Source organism: Magnolia sinica, chromosome 9, assembly GCF_029962835.1.
Source record: "Magnolia sinica isolate HGM2019 chromosome 9, MsV1, whole genome shotgun sequence".
NCBI classification, from domain to species: domain Eukaryota; kingdom Viridiplantae; phylum Streptophyta; class Magnoliopsida; order Magnoliales; family Magnoliaceae; genus Magnolia; species Magnolia sinica.
Genome location: NC_080581.1, coordinates 6,016,488 through 6,036,693, shown reverse-complemented (window position 1 = coordinate 6,036,693; position 20,206 = coordinate 6,016,488). Strand labels below are relative to the sequence as shown.

Sequence of the window (20,206 nt, the reverse complement as noted above, 5' to 3'; positions counted from 1 at the left end):
GATCAACCCAGCCCAAAAATTCTTATATAAGTCGGGCCGGACAGGGCTAAGCAAGCACAAATGTACAAATGTATGTATGTATGTATACATGTGTTATACATGCAATTTATTTGACATAGGGATGAACGTGATGAGGTCGATCACCATCTTCCTCAAGGATAACTACTCCGAATTCATGGAGCTTCTCTAGACTCCTCACAGAGACTTTTCGAATCCACTAGAGGAAAAATAATAATAATAATTTTAAGATATACAGAAAAAATTTATTGATTGATTAATAAATGAAATAAACAAGTCTACAACCCTTTAAATAAAGATACCAAAATTAAAAAGAAGTTTAAGAATTGAATTATAATTAAAACTCACTAAAATTCATAACTTACTTTTTATAGTGTCCTATGTGGCTTAACCATGTTATTTTTCTAATTTTTCAAACACTTTTCATGTTGGACACAACTTCTAAAGGCCAGCACATGAAGAGTTATAATCAAACTAAAACTTACTAAAAATAGTAAAAACAGAAATAAAAATGAAATTCAACCGTTGATATGATGGAATCTTGCAAATTCGGTGTGGGCAACCTGGATACGCCAAGTTGATTGGATAAAGTAGCTTGTCCTATCCCAAAATCATATATGGTATGTTGAGTAAATCATTTCAATTTGCGAGATATGCCTGGTTTAAGGTTTTGATGGTCTTGATGACTTCTGCTTTTGATTGGCCCTTCTTTGATCCATCTTGGACATGAAAGTGCCCGCAACCAACTCTACATCAACAAATTATTATTATTTTTAAATTTTCACAATGTAGTCCATACATTCTTACAAGTGATACATGTAGCAAGATGAGAGTTAACTCATGATGCCATTTTTCTCCTCCTATTCTGTTTTTTTCTTGTAGCAAAAGATCCAATGATTTCTACTAATGAATTAAAGAAGTTAAAACCAACTCTGCTTTGAGATATGAAGATATTTTTATCCAAATTTCACTACAATTACGTGTAGATTATCTCTTCAAGGGTGTATCTAAAAAGGTGGCGACATTTGACTTCAGACCCTTGTTTTATTAATAGCTACAGATCTTGAAAAGGACCTGCACCCTTACTGGGCCTTTTCTATCAGGACCACTTTGCGGGTCTCCATCAAGACCTTAAATTCTTCACACCCGTGACAAAGGTAAGAATTTGAAGAAAGCGTCAAATTTATCCGACACCTTGTGTAAGAAAATAAATTAATATAATAAGGAGAACTAAACATTAAAAAATAATAATAATAATAATTTACGTGGTTCAACATTATACCTACTTTATAGATGAGCCCCCATTGAAAATCTTATTCTCAAAAGGATTACAGCCCTAATAATATTCTAGTCCAAAAAATTCATTAAAAAATTTCTTATATAATCTTAAATCAACCTCATAAACAATACATATACCTCATACATGAAAATATTCAAAATATTTCATTTTCTTTGGATCATATCTCATGCCATTTGGGGTGCAAAGACACGCTGAAATGGACATTCCCTTCCAAAACAGCTAAATGGACAGAACGAAATCTCACATCGGCTGTATGATTTTAATGGTGATCTTAACAATGGTGTGGCCCAATATTACAATGTTTTCCCTTATGTGCCTACTACACTTTGATTTGCATTCTCTAAGTGTGGACAAAAATTAGGGGCCCACAACTTGGAAGGTCAGAAATGCTCTAAATGGAAGCCACATGTACAAAATGAGTCATCACCATTTAAAAACTGTCAGCGACCCAGTCACAGTAGCATGGCCCACCTCGACAGCTGCACATGTTTGATTTCTTTTTTTTTTAATCCTGAAAATTCATGGCTGTTATTGATGGCGCCCCACATGTGATTGTACTATTTAGTAGAACAGTTGTGGCTTACAAGCTAAAAGGTATAGGCAGGACAGGCCTTGTACTACTTGGATGAAACAAAAGGACATGTGAACGATATTGATGGAACATTTTTTTTATTTCATCTTTCATTTTAACAGATACTGCAATGCCATGAGCTAACAAATCAAGCTAATCCAAAGCTTAAGTGGACCACATAACAAGAAATAGATAGTTAGGTTTTCCCCTTGGAAGGGTACACTTAGTTTTGGGACGGGATTTCCTGCCCTGGGATACCAGGTGGGACCTGCCTTGATGAAATCTGCTCCGTCCATCCATTTTATGAGATCATTTTAGGACATAAGACCAAAAATGAGGTGGATCCAAAACTCGAGTGGGCCATACGAGAGGGAAATTTGGGGAAATAGTTTCCTACCGTTGAAACCTTCTTGGGCTCCACCTTGATGTTCAAATGCCATCCAAAACGTTTATTAGGTCATCCCCACTGGGAGGAAGTGAAAACGAGGAAATTTTATCCTGATAGGTAACTTTTTATGGCCATAAAAATGTTTCAATGGTGGCCACTGAATCCCCGCTGTTTTCTCTCGTGTAGACTACTTGAGTTTTGGATCCATCTAATTTTCAGTCGAATCCTAAAATGACCTTGCAAAACGGATGGATGGAGTGGATTTCTAACAAACATCACAGTGGGCCTCACCTGGCATCCCAGCGCAGGAACTTCCCGCTAAAGGCTTTCAGGAAATCCACGTCCTGAATTTTGGGCTCACTCCTAACAAGGATATTTTCGAGGCATGGTCCATGAGAGGTGATTTTCGAGGCATGGTCCATGAGAGGTGAGATGAATGGTCCTTGTCACCAAAAGTTAGAATTAAAAGCAGTAGGTATTATGGCTCTGGTAATGCTTTCATACACAGTAAATGGATGAGGCTCCAACGATTAAATGGTTAGAATAATCCTAAGAAAGTGATTTTTGTCCGTACGTCTACCCATGATATAGCCCAAACGATTAGTTGTCCAAATCCATGACCCCGTTTTCAACGCATATCATGATATCAATCACAACAATGGCAATGGGTGGACCGAGGTTGGCCCTAGCCCTTCCCATGTTCATAGAGCTGTACACGAGCATTGTTAGCCCGGTAACTCACTCGACTCGATTCGGCTCGAAATGAGTTTGAGCTGAGCACGAGTTGATTTTTCGTGCTCGAAATGAGTTCAAGCCGAGCACGAGCTTGACCCTGCTCAACTCGGCTCGACTCAATAGTACTCAAAATCGACTCGACTCGGTACAGGGACCAAGGTATATATACCCTTCTAATTTCCAAAACAAAAAATCCTAACCTCATCGCCCATCCCAGCTAGAGGTAGGCATCGAGTCGAGTCGGACCAAATTGGGCCCAACTCAACTCGGTCCGAAGTTTTCGATGCCTAACCCGAACTTGATCCGATCCGGGACCGAGTCTGGGTCCTCTGACTCGATCCAATCCGTTGCACAGACTCTGTTCGGGGAAATCGGGTCGGATCGAGTTAGGTACAATTCGGATCGAATATTCTTGACCCTAAAAGAGTTTCAATGGTAGACATTCAATCCCCACTGCTTTTTGCAGTGTGGTCCACTTGATCTTTAGATCTATCTTATTTTTTAGCTCAAGCCTTAAGATGAGCCCGCCGAGTGGATGGACGGTTTAGATATAACACATACCTCATGATGGGACCCACAGAACTTGCTAGCGGCAGCACGGCAAACCAGCTGGGTTGGTGCGTGGTACACTTGTCAATCCGCATCCAAGGGTTTTTTCTTGGAATGAGGATTTTATGCTATGTGGGCCCACAATGATATTTGTAAGAAATCCACACTGTCCATCAGTTGTGAGAAATCATTTTAGGACATGATACCAAAAAATAGGTGGATCCAAAGCTCAAGTGTACCGAACGAGAGGGAAAACCGAGGAAGGTGGTCATTGAATTTACACTGTTTCCTCTCATAAGGACCATGTGATTTTTGGATATACTTCATTTTTGCCGCATGTCCTAAAATGAGCTCTCAAAACGGATGGATGGTGTGGATTTATCACAAACATCACACTGGGACCCACCTAGCATCCCACGTGGCAACTTCATGTGAAAGGCTTTGCTTCCGTCGTCGTTAGGGAGCACTACTCGAGGCAGCTCGAGCCGCGGGTGAGAAGACGGATTGGCTACTCCCCATGCCACTAATCAACGATGGTAAGTTGGTGCTCCGCGGACCCCACCATGATGTATTTATTTCATCCATGCCGTCCATCTATTTTTCTAGATCATTTTATGGTATTTTTTTTATTAAAAAAAAAAAAAGTATATCTCAATCTCAAGTGGACAACATTATAAGAAAGAATGGTGAATAAGCATTGTGTGGATCGAATCAGATCGGATTGGATTTCGGACCGGTCCGGGTTAATCTTTTTTCCGAATTCGATCCGATTTACAGTCGGATCTTACTGGACCAACTCGATCTAACCCGATCCTGGCCTTCGGTTCAGATCGGGTCGGATCCGTCGAGTCGGTCCCTTTTTGCCCAGCTCTAATCCCATTGCCTGTTCACAAAAAAAAAAAAAAAACCCTAACCCTTCAATGGGCAGGCGTCTTTGGTGAAATTATAGGAAATGACAGAGATGTTGATGATGATGATGGCTGCTGGGGTTTTAAAAGGGGTCTAAGATAGATAAAGTGGAGGTGACGAAACCCATCAAGGGCGAGAAGGACGGAACCCACCACTTGGGTCCAAATGCACAAATCCCGTCTCCTCCGCTATTTCTTCTTCCTCCTTTCTCTTCTTCTTCTTCAGATCCTCCATAGCCGATGGATTTTCATCGAGCAGTTGCTTCATCTCCTCGATTGAAGAACGGACAGGGATCTCTAAAGGAGGCTTTTCTTTTTCCCTCTTCCTCTTCCTCTTTCTCCCCAAATCTGTCTTTTATCTTCGAAACAGGCTTGAACTCGACTCAAAATCTGCTCGAACGCGGACGAGTCATGCACAAGCTGCTATTCCAAGCTCGAAAGCTGAGCCGAGCACGAGCCGGGACTCGAGTAATCCGAGCCGAGCCGAGCATGAGCTGAGACTCAAGCAGTCCGAGTCGAGCATGAGCTGAGCAATACTCGGCTTGGCTTGACTCATGTACACCTCTGCCTATTCAGATTGAAAAAACCCTAGCTTGGCTATGTAAGGGCTATAAGGAAAAACCTTTTTAAGTAATTCTCATGATTTTCTTTTAAATTTTAAAAGGTTAGTCCATAGGTTCTGATGGTATCTACACGATTTTAGAAACCTTTGCATAAATAATTATTATGAGAATAGAAAAGAGCTAGTCACTCCTCTAATCAGCAAGAATGATCACAGGACACAATCAATGATTTAAATTGTCTAAGTGACAGTGTAGTGTAATGTATGATTGATATTCTTTTATTATTATTTGATATTCTCTTATTATTATTTTATGCAAAGTTACTAAAATACATGATGGTGTAATGTTCAATTGATATTCTCTTATTATTATTTTCCGCAAAGTTACTAAAATACATAACCGAGAAAATATCTTCCGATAGGTAGAGGATAAGAGGAATTTGGAACCTATAGAGCATGCACCTATCACATCCAAACTATTTATTATAATCTTTTTTATTTGAATTTAAAATTATTAATTTAAAGTAAAATAGTAAAAAGATGTAGTCTAGAAAATAATATTATGAGCCCCACATGGCCATATCAAATAATATCCTCCATTCATGATATGCCTAACCAGATAACATTTCTAACCATTGTCTTGTTGATGCATGTTGAATTGGAAATACTTACAAGTATCTTTAAACCATCCATTATTTCTTTATACTTATAACTGACTTAATAATTAGATCAAGCCAAGAACCTAAGCCCAACCATTCATCACTAGACTGAGATTAGACCATCCAAAACCCTTGAGCCATGTTTAGGCAGACCCAGTTGGTGATGGTCCGTAATGGGCCACATCAAAATAGCATGAGTCTAAGATACATGAGATTCGAACTTAGTATTGTTTATTGTAAAATTCCGTATAATCACATTAAGCTCACAAATAAACAATATATTCCTTTTTTTTCAGCTGGGTAGTGTGATGAAACAAATGTAGTCCGCGGGCTACCCAGAAGCACTCCTTTTAATGCTTGATCTTTTTGCATACATGAGTAGGTCACATAGAAACCATTACCGGCCCATGTGCCAGATGTGGACGTTTAATTGGGAAAACCAGCTGCAAGCTTAGCCCTTAAATCCTTCCGCAGGATTTTACCTGATGGGGCCTTTGGAATGGCTTCCACGAAGAACACTCGGCTAATCCTCTTGTAGAATACAACCTACATGCAACAGATTATATAGATGTGAGATTGATTTATTTGATTGATGATCAACGATCAAGTGGGCTGTTCAGATTCATCCGTGGGGTCCACCTATGTGGGCCACCATATATGGTAATGGACAACCGTTGGATGTGAGAGTCACATCAGCTGGGGGAATGGATGGCTGTGACACACATAAATGCCAGCGCGGCAGACAGGTACAACATCCAAGCCGTCTATCCAGTGGCTCTGAATGGTAGATCGATGTTCTAACCAGGCCAGTCTTCCCCACTGTTATAAACACATGTACTTTATAGAAAAGCTGGGCCAACTTTTCGCCAGCTGTACATGTGTTTGGTATGCTGTGGCCCACCTGATTGGTGGATGGATCCGATTTTTGGACCAGGACATCAACATAGCTGAGCTGCTGATGAATGGATTAGAACTCGCACCTCTGTGCTACCGTCGCACACGAGTTATACACGCGCGTGGGTACGGTCAAATGCAATTCAACCACGTGTATGCAATTATTAACAACCGAACAAATCCCGAATTTCACGTCCAAAATGGTCGAGTACTTTTCATCTTTTCGAGAGGGGTGGCCCACCCCAATGGTGACCACACACGGATAGCACGAACATCTAGTCTGTGGGACCCAACGTGATGTGTGTGTTTTATTCATGTCATCCATCGGTTTTGGCATATCACTTTCGGCATGGGGGGAGAAATAACACCAATCCAAAGCTCAGTGAATGTCGTTATCTTCGTTGTCCCTGCGGTACTTTTCAGTCGAGCTTTTGTATCTACCTCATTTTTTAGCTCATACCCTCAAAATGATCGACCTTTCATTGGCTCGCTTTTCAGTCTAATTTTGAATCTACTTTAATTTTTAACTCATGACTTAAAATGACAAGGCAAAATTAACGAACAACGCGATAAACCACATACATCACGAGGGCTCCACGGAGTCAAATTCCTTAGAATCCTCCGTCGGTGTTGACTAAACTCACTTTAACCCTAAAGTAATGGGATTTGATTGAATGATAGGTTGGCCTCAAAGATAATTCAATTGAGTATATATTCAACTAATAACTTTTAAACATGCTTCAAGATCTTATCTTCAAGTGAATCCTATCCTCCAATCAAATCCTGCCACCTTTGTGAATGTGGGATGATTAGCTGAGAACGAATCTTTTCACATGGCCTGCCAGATGCATCTGGACCCATCCACATGGCCAACTTTCCGTACTGGATTGCCTCATTTCTGAGGGTGACATGTTTATAAATCAAGCCTCATCACATCAAGCCACTACGGATATTCGTATGGATTTGTCCATAGCGCCGTGGTGTGGGAGTACTGAAAATGACACTTGATGGGATAACTTTTTCAGTCCTATCTGTGGTTTTGATTATAGCGGTACATTTTCAGGCCATTGCTTGGGCAGTGTTCCTTTTTATCAGAGCGATTTTTCACACCTTGCCCCACTAGATGAACAGCTCAAGAGATCCCTTCCAAATATTGGAGTTGAAAATTTACCTGCTTGGATATGTATTGCTTGATCTCTTCCTCAGAGATGTCCGAACCGTTGGATTTTACTACAAATGCCACTGGGACCTCGCCGGCAGCCTCATCTTTCATGCTGAGTTGATAAAAAAAACAAATGAAATCCGATCAGAGCCACACATTGCCAATCAAATAATTAGAGACGGCTAACTATCTTTTAACTTACGGAACAACAGCGGCATCAGCAATCTTGGGATGAGCGATGAGCATGGCTTCCAACTCAGCGGGGGCTACTTGAAATCCTTTGTACTTGATGATCTCTTTGAGCCGGTCAACGATGAAGAGCTCTTCGTCGTTGTCCACTAAACCAATGTCACCAGTGTGCAACCATCCATCTTTGTCTATAGTTATTTTCGTGGCCTCCGGATCATTGAGGTAACCTAAGTTAATTACACTTGAAACATATCAGTTCATGCACTACATTGTAATATATTTCATCAGTTCAAACAAATTACCAAATGAGATGGCCTCCAATTACAAATTGCCTGGCTAGTCATCAGTTAAGGGCGGGCAAGAATCCCAACCACATTTCAGGTTTCTCACTTCATACTCATTAGTAGCAAGAATCTGATCATTTGGTTGTTATAAACAACAATCTTCTGCATGTGTAATGTGATTAGGCTACATCTATACTGACTGCATTTAACAGGGCAATACTAATAACGTCAGTGATAATGTGGACCAATCACACTGCAACAAGCTGAAAATCTCTACTCATGACAAGCAGAGGATATGTTTGGTACATGGTGTCATGTCTAGCTGTTGGGGAACCAAGGTTTTAAGATGCATACACTCCATGGGTCCTGACGTAGCCAAGTAGAGGGTGACTCGGCCCAGTCAAGTCCATTTCAAATTCTGCCACGTGGTGCTGAGTTAGACTGGACTGGATTGAGTCTGAGTCGATTCAGTTAAGTTGCATCTGATTTGAACATGTCATGATTCTTGTTTCAAACTGGCATAAAAATATATTGCCTGCCTAATAGATTGTACTTGGGCCTGATATATAAAGTAGATGGGACATTGGTAAAAGATGTAAATAGATCCTCACGAATATGCATTTAAACAAATATGAAAATATTTCTACTTTAATTTACTTTAATATATTCTAATAAGGCATGCTCTTTCTTTGAGAATCTCTGGCATGAAACATAACATTTAAACAGGTAACCTACAGAGAAACGGTTGAGAATGAAAATATAGTAACTGTTCATTCAAGTTGGGTGGGCCACACTGTACAAACTCTTTTGCCCGAGCATTATATATAATAACTTCATAGGCATGCACTGAACACTGGCTTACAAGCTGTCCAGAGTACCAGATCAATTAATGCACATCATCAAAAGGTGGTGACAAGTAGGATCCACCACTTTACAAGTAACGTGTGGAGCATACAAGTTCTCAAGTGAATGGCATATGCACTTCCAGTCGTGTTTACCACAAAGCGGTGAAAGTTGGGTGGGGCCACCGCACTCGCTAGGAGAATGTGAAGGTGCCTCTAATGCCCCAATACCAGCAGGTGGTCGGCCCCACTCGTTCCTGCCCACTGACATCTTCCCCGCACTTCATAGGGCTCACACCTCACCAGTGGGAGACGCGGATTGGGTCCTGCCCACTGCCTTGACGGATTGGTCCAGAGAGGGGCTTTGTGGGACCCACCATGGTGTATGGGTTTTATCCATGCCGTCCATCCATTTTGGCAGATCATTTTAGAGTATGATCCCAAAAATGAGGCAGATCCAGGCTTATGTGGACCCACGGAGTGGGAGTTGCAGAAGTTTTGATCAAGCCGATATTTGTGTTTTCCTTTCATTTAGGTCCAATCACGTGACCTTATGAACAAGTTGGATGGAAAAAAAAAAATAGTGGGCCCAAGGAAGGTTTCAACATTGATATGGTCCACTTTAGCCTTGGATCTGCTTCATTTTTAGGTTCATATGCCTTAAAACTAATCTGTCAAGATGGATGGATATGTGGGCAAAACCCATACATCAGGGTGGGCTCCACGGACCCTGTCCTTACAGGCCGGGGCAAGACACAGTCCACATCAGAGATTCTGTGAATTCTATAGCCCAATGTGTGTATGTGCACTCCACACTATCCGTACATTAGGGCCTGTTTGGATGACCGTAAATAGTTGTAATGTATGGTAGAAGAGAAAATTAATGCATCAAATTCACCAAGAAAGACTACCAAAATAATAATAATAATAATAATCCGAATTGATGTCCCGGTTGTTAGTAGACAGCTGACACTAATTAATTACACCTTTTTTAGCTCCCTCAATAATCCCGTGGCTATGTTCTCAATCGATGCAGCCTCACTAACATTTAAAATATTAATAATTAAAAAAAAAATTAAAATAGAAGGAAAAAAAAAAACTCTGAATCCTAATGTCATGTCATGTCAGCACATGAATTTGGGTGATATACCCATGCATAGTGTATTGCATTCAAGGTTGGCAGTGGGCGGCTGGGGGTCGGTAAAAGCCTAACCCATGTATTATACGGGATAAAAATGCTGGCCTAGAGCTAAACCTGCCACCGATTCCATTATCATATGGCCCAATGCAATCCACTTAAAATTCAAACCCACGCCCAATCCAACTTAACACATTTAGTTGTAACTAGTTCTGACTATTGACCTAACCCAATGATGTAAAGCGGTCGCAGATGCTTTCATGTCTAAGATGAATCAGAGAAGGCGTGATCGGAGCAGAGGTGATCAGGACCATCAAAACTTTACAGCATACGTATCTCGCAAATCGAATGAGTTACTCGACCTAGCATACATGATTTTGGGTAAGAGAAACTACTTTAGCCAACCAACCTGGCTATTCTAGATTGTCCATGCAAAATTTCATCATATCAATGATCAAAAATCTATTTTATTTTTGTTTTTACTATTTATAATAAGTTTTAGTTTGATTATAACTCTTCGTCTTTGAGGTTTAGGAGTTGTGTCCAACACGAAAAGTGTTTAGAAAAATTAGAAGAATAACATGATAAAGCAAAATAGGACACTTATTATAAACAGAAAATTTATTATTTATAGTAAGTAATGAATTTTAGGGAGTTCAAGGTGATTTGGAAACTTCTTCAAAGGTTTAGTATCACTATTTAAAGTTGATTCAAAGTATTTATGTGAGGAGTCCATAAGATTTGGAGTAGTTATCCGTTGAGAAAGACGGTGATCGAACTCACTAGGCCCATCCCTGCGTCACCCAACCTGACATGACCTTACACATGTTTAAGAATAGAATATAGGACCAAAAGTATGCTTACCACTCACAAATTAGTGAATGCATACAAACACAAACACACATCATCTACGCACTTATATTCTATTCGTTTTGGATTTTGGGTCGGGTTCGATCATCTAACCTAGCCCAACGAACAGGCCACATTCCTTGCCCAACCAGACCCACACCGAATGCAGCCCCTCCCAAACCTGCCTAAAAGGCAGCAGGTGAGTTGATGTAAAGCGGGTCGCGTACAGTTTCATGGCCAAGATGGATTAGAAAAGGCCCGGTCGACGACAGAAGTGATCCGGCCCATCGGACCTTAGATCGGGTGTATCTCGCAATCCGGAATGAGTTATCTGACATAAAATATATGATTTTGAAGTAGAACGAGCTACTTTAGCCAACCAACCCGGCTATGCCGGGTTACGCAGCCCGGAATTGCGCGAAACCCCTTGATCGACGGTTGTTTCCCTGTTTTAATTTCGTTTTTACTATAAATAGTAAGTTTTAGTTTAATTATAACTCTTCATTTGTCGAGCTTTAGGAGTTGCGCCCAACGTGAAAAGAGCTTAGAATAATTAGAAGAACGGTTTGGTGAAGCTAAATAGGACACTTACTATTTTTGGCCGAAAACCTTGCGCACTAGTAGACATCACGACCGTTTATACTATTTATAGTAAGTCGCGGATTCTAGGAGTTTGAGTTGTAGTTTGATTCTGATTTCTTTCCCATTGCTTGGTACCCCTATTTAAAGGGTTGTGAACTCATTTTTATTCATCAATTAATCGATTTCAAATTTATTAGAATTTATTTCTATTTTTTGCTTTCCTTCCTCGTGGATTCGAGAAGTCTCCGTGAGGAGTTTAGAAAAGTTCCGTGGATTCGGAATAGTTATCCTCTTGAGGAAGAGGGTGCTCGACCTCACGTCCTCCCCTGTATCATGAATCCAAGTGGGACGGGCCAGTTGACCCATGGGCCAACCCAACCTGACCCATTCCCACCCCTAAATACATCCTAATGTATGGGTTTCAGATTCTTATAAGCTTGACCGGTTTGCCCCCTATAGATAAATAGTTAAGTAGAGGAAAGCATCAACTGTCCAAATTCAATTAAAAGGGTCATAATATTTGTCATTTATATATTCTAACATGGGTCTCTATCCACAGTGGAAAAGAAAAGACCGCACATGTCCTAACTTGCTAGAAGAATAAACACGTGTGCACCATGCAAAGATGCCAGTGAATCCAATGCATACTAACGGCATGATGCGTACGTTACGCAGGATTCGATCCCGGGTTGCCTAACGTTGTAAACTTTATCAGGAGAGAGAGAGAGAGAGAGAGAGAGAGAGAGAGAGCCTCTCTTGGGTGGAGAGACCACTACCACCTCACATGTTACATATTTTATTTTCTGTTTTTCCTGCCTTGGGTGAGCCACCTATAAGGTGGACCCCACATATTGGGATTTGAATATTCTGTAAGCTAGTCATTGATGAGCAATGATCACATAGACTCAATGGACGGTCAGCATGGCTGCCGACGGGCCCTGCTCCGGACTAACGAAAATTATTTAGTGGGTCCCTCTGGATCAGTTCAAAAACCAGGCCAGTCATCTGATGAATGCCTCAGATCTTGCGAACATGTTTGGCGCTGGCACGTCTGGCCCATTTGGACTGGGCCCTTTAAGATGGAGCGTCTCGATTTAAGTATTTCTCGAGTAATGATTGCTCCAGGGGGCTAAGTGTGTGTAAATTTTCCCATGCACGTAGTTGTGTACGGACTCATTAGCATCCATATCACCTGGACCGTTCATTAGGTCCAATCCACTCTGCTTCTGCTAGTATGCCAAAAAACCCCAGCAATCAGGCGGTCGGAAACAATCGTGATTGAACCTATCTTCTAAATACAATCTTATCCATCTATTTTTTCATGTCACTGACTGGATGATCTAGGCCATTCGATTTTAATGAATTTTTTTCAGGGAATAGTTGAAAAAAGTGGACTGGACCTGGTAGACAGTACCGATAGATGCTGCGGATACCAAAGAGTCCATTGAATGGTTCCAATGCATGCCAGACGATACCGACAACCAAACGTTAGAAAATGAGTAAATGGCAGAGAGAGAGAGAGAGAGAGAGAGAGAGATTAAAATCTCACCTTTCATTATTTGATCGCCTCGGATGCAAATCTCACCGGGCTGATTGCGAGGCAGGGAAGCGCCCGTCTCGGGATCGACGATCTTCAACTCAGCGTTCCTCACGACCGTTCCACAAGCGCCCGATTTTATATTGAACGGCTCTTTTGCAAAGGCCAAGCACATAGAAAGCACTGGACCCGCTTCCGTCATGCCGTACCCCTGTGTGCATATTCCAATTTTAGCCTCGGTTCCAAAATCCAAGCTAAGTATATTTCGGGGGCAAATTAGGAAAAAGAAAACCACGGTAGACGTACTGTATTTGCTTGTAATACCGAGGAAGAATAATTCCAGAGACGTGATAGAAATTTATTGAGTGGGGCCCATAATTAATCAGTCCCGCAATGTCTTACAGCTACAAGGAGCAATTATGTACTGGATCCAAAATTGTCCACGTGGCTCAGGAATAGGGGTTGCCTACTGACGCTGCCAGTAGGCACCTGGCTTTTGGACATTGCTCTGTCGGGCCCACTACGATATATGTTTTTTCATCCTCACCGTACATTGGACCGCACCAGAAGAAAAAAGTGGTGATTGAACTGTTTAAAATGATGAAAAAGACCCAACGGTCCTATTTCCAAGAAAAAGTATCAACGAATCAGAGGTTAGGATTGTTCACCAAATTTGGTATTGGGATCGTGACTTTGAGACAGTGGATTACACAATCTAGGCGGGTTATTTTATTTTATATATGACACGTGAATGATTTCTGAGTGCTTGCGTATAAAGCGTCCTACGCAGCCTGAGTACCATATAACTCTAGATCGTAGACATCCTCTGACAAGTCGACATTAAATTCCAAAAATAATTAACGGTGTGGTGTTTATTTTTTTTAATGAATAACGGCAAGATCTATATTACCAGATTTCCACTGATCGGAAAGATAGAATCTCCAGGTTGGTGCCACGTTTTGAGCTGATGATCGTCCACGCCACGGCAGTCTTGATTGACGAATGATCGGGATTCTGTCTTAAATAACGATGATCACATGCAACCGTGATATGCTAAGCTTTCAATGCTACACCAATATAACGTGCAGGACATCCGAGCCACTTAAAAGGTGGGCCTCAATATGTCGTTGACCTTAGGGAAAGATCAGGACGATCCACTTATTAGATGAGCCACAACTACACGTTGGATCAGATCACCGGCCATATATTTATTTCGATAGTGTAGTCCACCTGATGAGTTGATCGTCCTTATTTTTCCGTCTGGTGATATTCATGATATGGGGCCACATTTTCACGGTTGGGATGCCATGCTTATCTGACACGTTGGCAGGAAATCGTGTAGAATTGTAAGCTTGGCATATCTGGTTGTATGGGAGCATTCTCTGTATTAATATTGAATAACGTGTGGCTCAAAATTCCACATTTTTGTTTTCTTTAATCGCACCACTCATACAACTTCAACATTACGTGACACAGTTGAGATTCTGTGTAAAGTTCCATGCCGTTCAAATGTGTGGCCACCACTCGACCAAAAAATCAAGGCAGGAAACCATGTTTGCATTCATCTCACACGTGTATCATGTTGAAGTGTGTCCTTAAATAGTTATCTGCACTTTTGTATACACGCGTCTTCAGTTCTGGTCAGTGGGGGCCACGGTTCCGTAATCCACTTCATTTTGTCTGTTGTGTCCTACCATAAATAGAGACTTTCGATGTATGGCCTAATGAAGAAATATAACAACGGCACAGATTAAACTGAAAGTAGTTCTAGTATTTGGTCTCTTTTATCTTTCAACCCTTGATTTGTTTAGGGCATTCTTCATCTAACGTGGGACCCAAAAGATCAATGGTATGGATTAATAAACCACGACCTCACTTTTCAGAATTTAAAAGGTGTTGTATACTACTCGAAGATGGCGTACCATGCATCATATACATTGGCGCAAAAACATGAGATATGTGGAGCTGTTTTGATTTTTCAACGGTCAAGGATGTTCACCTAACGTGAACCACTTAAAAGACAATGAATAATTCGTGATGTAAAGTTTATACACCGAAATGTTTGGTGTATGTCATGTCAATGTGATTCCACCTAGGCCACCGACCACCTCAGCGGACACAAGCAAGGAATGAGGTCGAACACGTCCAACTCGGTGTGGGGCCCATCAAAGAACGTGTTTACCTTGACCAAGTGGTGGGGTCCACTCACCACTACATACGAACAAATATACACTCAATTCGGGTATATACACCAAAGACTTCCCAAACAAAAACGTACGTTAGAGCCATCACCATCATAATATCATTTATCGCCACGTAGACGGGTGGATCAGGACCGTTCACCTAGCTATGTCTGCCTTCAATGTCACATGACTCAGAAACAACACTAATCAGACAATCCTGGGAATCTCTCTGGGACCATCAACTCTATCTGTTCTGCACCGTTCATCTAAAGGCCCACAAATATGCTGTTTGAAAGTATCCTTTCCATTTAAGACACCATTCAGTGGTGAACCACAATAGGTACACCGTTTGAACAGTCACGATCTAAAGCCCTCCCTTCCACGTAGACGGTGAGATGGTGACTCGGGAAAGGTGAATCACCCAACTAGAAAGAGAGGTTCCGTCTATCCATAAAGGTCGGTGTATATACCAAAAGGAATAAATAAACTAGAATGGAAAACGGGTTAAATATCTAAACCATCATCATGTGGGTCCGACCGTCTAAACTTTTTCGATCCAAAATAAACCTCGTCCACTAACTACGTGAGACCACAATCAGTTTCTTGGGAAAGGATATCTATAGATAGTTGTGACCGACTAATGGACGGATTGGATCTCGTACGAAAGTACCATGCTGGCACTTGCGTAGCATGCTCCGTTAATTAGCTTAATTAAATCTAATTAAGAAAAACGAGAGAGAGAGAGAGAGAGAGAGAGAGAGAGATCCGCTCACCTGGCCGAGCTTGGCATTGGGCAGCTTAGCTCTAACAATGTCCTCGAGCTCTTTTCCCATAGGCGCGGCCCCGGACATGATCGTTCTAATCGAGGACAGATCGTATTTGTCCACGACCGGGCTTTTTGCAATCGCCAGCATGATCGGTGGCACGATCGCAGCGATCGTGACCTTATACCGCTGGACGAGCTCCAGCAGGGCTACGATCTCGAACTTCTGCATGATCAAGATCGCCGCACCGACTCGCAGGGCACAGAGCAGAACCGAATTCAGGGAGTATATATGAAACAGCGGCAGTACACACAACACAACATCCTCGCTGTGCATGTAGAGGTTGGGATTATCACCGTCCACTTGCTGGGCCACACTAGTCACCTGCCCTTTATGTGTCAGCATCACGCCCTTCGGAAGCCCGGTGGTGCCGGAGGAATACGGGAGCGCCACGACATCGTCGGGGCTGACCTCAACGGCTGGGATCTGATTCTCATCAGCTATCAGCAATTCAGAGAAATGCAGGCATCCGTCCGGTGGAGAATCGATGGTCATGATCTTGATATCGGATTCCTTCGCGAGATCTCTCACCTTATCGACGTAACACGCTTGCGTGATTATCAGCCGTGCATCGCATGCTTTGGCTTGCTTGGAAACCTCGTTCGGCGTGTAAAACGGATTCGCCATCGTCGTCGTGGCACCGCGGCGAGACGCGCCGAAGAATGCGAAGACGAATTCAGGGCAATTTGGGAGGAGGAGCATGATGACGTGGCCCTTCTCGATCCCCAGCTTGTCGAGACCCGCCGCGACCTTTCGGACGGTGCGATCTACGTCCGCGTATGTATAGATGTCGCCCGTTGCGCCGTTGATGAGGCATGGCCGATCTGCGAAGTGGACCACGTTCTCGAAGCAGTAGCTGTGGAGGGTGAGATGGTTTGGGATTTCGATGTCTGGGAGCTTGGATCGGTAGATGAAATCGGAATTCTGGAGTTGTTGTTCCATTGGGAGGAGTTGAAGTGTGAAAGAGAAGGGAGGGAGATGTTGGGAGTTTGGTTTGGGTTTGGAAGGAGGGAAGTTAATATAAGAGAAGGTGGAAAGCGGGTGTGCGGAGGGTATGTTGGGGATTTTGGTATTTGTGTGGGGCTAGGATAGGTAAGAGACTGTGTGGAGTAGATGGTTGGTGAGACAGAGAAGGGGGGGCTTCGTTGGTGTTGGTGTTGGTGTTGGTGATGATAGTGGTGGGCCCACGTTGACTGGAGACCTTCCACTTTGCCACGTAGGATTTTACCTACCGCTGATGGGCTAAGGAGCCTTTTCCCGGTCCCGGATTGCCGGGGCTTCACCTACTACGCTACGCTGGTAAGCGGTTTGGCTAGTGACGCAAACACCAGCCGGCTAGTTGGGGTCAAAGATCAGTGGGCTCCACCATGATGTATTGTTTTATCAAGGCCGTCCATCAATTTTTACAGCTCATTTTAGGTAATGATCCAAAAAAGAAAAGTCAGATCCAAGTCTCAGGTGGACCACACCACAGAAAACAGTGAGAATTTAATACTTAGTGTTAGAAAACTTCCTGCGGGGCCTCGTAAGCTTGGAGCGAGCTGATATTTGTGTTTTCCCAGGACTGTGTGACTTATAAGGGAACGGATTGGCTACTCCCCCTGCCACCAGCCAATGGCTGGTGGTCGATGCTCTGTGGGCCCACCATGATGTATGTGTTTCATCCATGACGTCCATCTACTTTTATAGATCATTTTATGGCATGATACCAAAAATGAGATATATCCCAATCTCAAGTGGACCACATTACAGGAAACAGTGTTGAATGAACAGTGACCATTCAAAACTTTTTGGAGGCCATAAAAGTTTTGGATCAAGCTGTTCTTTGTTTTTTCCCTTCATCTGGGTCCGTATGACCTAATAAACAGATTAGATGTCAAATAAACAGTACAGTGGGCCTTACGATGATTTTAATGGTGGATCTTCAATTACTATTGTTTTCCTGTGGTGTGGTCCAACTTAGATTTATATCCATCTAATTTTTGGGATTCAGCTTAAAATGATCTTTAAAAATAGATGAACGGAATGGATGAAACAAATACATCATGGTGGCACCCACAGCGAAACGAACACCAGCCCCAATCCGTTTCCGACTTATCAAGAGGTTGGATGGCAAATAAACATTACAGTGGGCCTTGGGAATTTTTTAACGGTGAAAGTTTAATCGACACTGTTTTCCTGTGGTGTGGTCCACCTGAGGTAATTAGCTACCTAATATTTTTTATTGTTACATAAAATGAGCTTTAATACCGGATGAACGGCGTAGATAAAGAACATACATCATGGTGGGGCCATGGAGCTTTGACATCAGCTCGTTGGCTGTAGTTAGGTAACTAGCCAAACCGCGTCCGCTGCGCCGGGGAGATAAGCTGCGCGTGACGCAATGGTTGCGTGATTATTAGGATTTTCGGCTTGGCTTGGCTTGTGTGCGGGAAGTTGACTTGAGAACGTGAGATTTAGCAAGTCCATGCGCGTGTGGGAACGGTACACATCCACACGAGGGCGTATGTGTCTGGTCATATATGTATAAGATCTGAGCTTTCCATCAAGGTTTTTTATTCTTTTTAGATTTATTTTATGAAATTAATTCCTTTTCAAACCCCAGGTGGGCCACAGTATATTGAAGAAATGAACGGTTAAGAAAGAAATACTAACATTCAATTTTCTCTATACTTGCTGAACCATTTGAAGAGTTAAATTGGTGACTGTAGGAAACCTAAGCATAATTTCCAATGATGAAAGCTTAGATCCCACACATGTGTTTCTTATTTTTCTGTGCGCCAGCGTGTGGAATTAGGAAACTCTCTTGATACATTTAATTCATAAAAGGTTGGTGAGTCTTATCTTATATGGGAGCGATTTTCCTGCGGTTGAGGCAGGGACACCGTGCAAGAAAAGGAAATGGATTGGCTACTCCCCCTGACACCGGCCAATGGCAGGTGGTCGGTGCTCTGTGGGACCCACCATGATTCATGTGTTTCATCCATGCCGTCCATCTATTTTTATAGGTCATTTTATTATATTACACAAAAAATTATCTATATCTCAGTCTCAAGGGGACCACATTACAGGAAACAGTGTTGAATGAACGTCGACCATTAAAAACTTTTTGGGGGCCATAAAAGTATTGGATCAAGCTGATCTTTGTTTTTTACCTTCATCTGGGTCTTTATGATCTAATAAACAGATTGGATGTCAGATAAACAGTACAGTAGGCCTTAGGACGATGATAGATATCAAATCACTATTGTTTTCCTGTGGTGTGGTCCACATAAGATTTATATCCCTATTATTTTTATTTTAAAGTCATAAAATGATCTTTAAAAATGGATGAACGGAATGGATGAAACACATACATCATGATGGGGCCCACATAGCTAATCCGTTTCCCCAAGGGAAAGGTCTGTGGGGGCCGCCGCGATATTCGTGTGAAATCCAAGAAAGCGGATTGCGTCTCCGTCTATCCATTTTACCAGATAATCTTATGGCATTAGCCCAAAAATGAAGAACATGCAATGTTCAAATGGACCCCAACATAGTAAAAAGTTGAATTGAACGTTTCCCTTCATCCATGTCTGTAAGATCTCATGAACAGGTTTCAACAGTGGAACAGTAGTGATGTACTTCGCAGGTCCTTGCTTGAAGTGGCTCAAGTGATGGCAGTTGTGGGTGCCACAGGCAAATATCACGGTGGGCCCCACATAACTTTTGGTTCCTTGTGATCTTCGTGGGCGGAAGTGGATCGCGTAGTAACTCGCTACGTTTTGCGTGCTAAGTAAATTCTGTGAGGTCCGCCAGGATATATGTATTTTATTTGCATTGTCCATCTATTTTATTAAATAATTTTAGAGCTTCATAAAAAAAATAAAATAAAGCATATACCATATTCAAATGGACCATATCATAGGAAACAATTGAATGGAATATCTACTGCTGGAAATTTCTCCGCTGTTACAAAAGTTTTGGATCAAGCTTATATTCGTGGTTTGGATCAAGCTTATATTTGTGGTTTCTATTAAGCCCACTGCAGTA

General features: G+C 42.0%; 1 protein-coding gene across 1 annotated transcript; it reads right to left on the bottom strand.

Moving 5' to 3' along the window:
* Window positions 1-5,899: 5,899 nt before the first annotated feature.
* On the bottom strand, window positions 5,900-17,249 carry LOC131256757 (4-coumarate--CoA ligase 2-like). The gene is made up of 5 exons (XM_058257793.1): window positions 16,124-17,249; window positions 13,180-13,378; window positions 7,949-8,162; window positions 7,756-7,858; window positions 5,900-6,236 (listed from the first exon to the last, which is right to left on the bottom strand). Exons 1-5 carry the CDS (start codon window positions 17,114-17,116, stop codon window positions 6,117-6,119), a joined length of 1,629 nt encoding a protein of 542 aa, XP_058113776.1. The 5' UTR covers window positions 17,117-17,249; the 3' UTR covers window positions 5,900-6,116.
* Window positions 17,250-20,206: the final 2,957 nt, after the last annotated feature.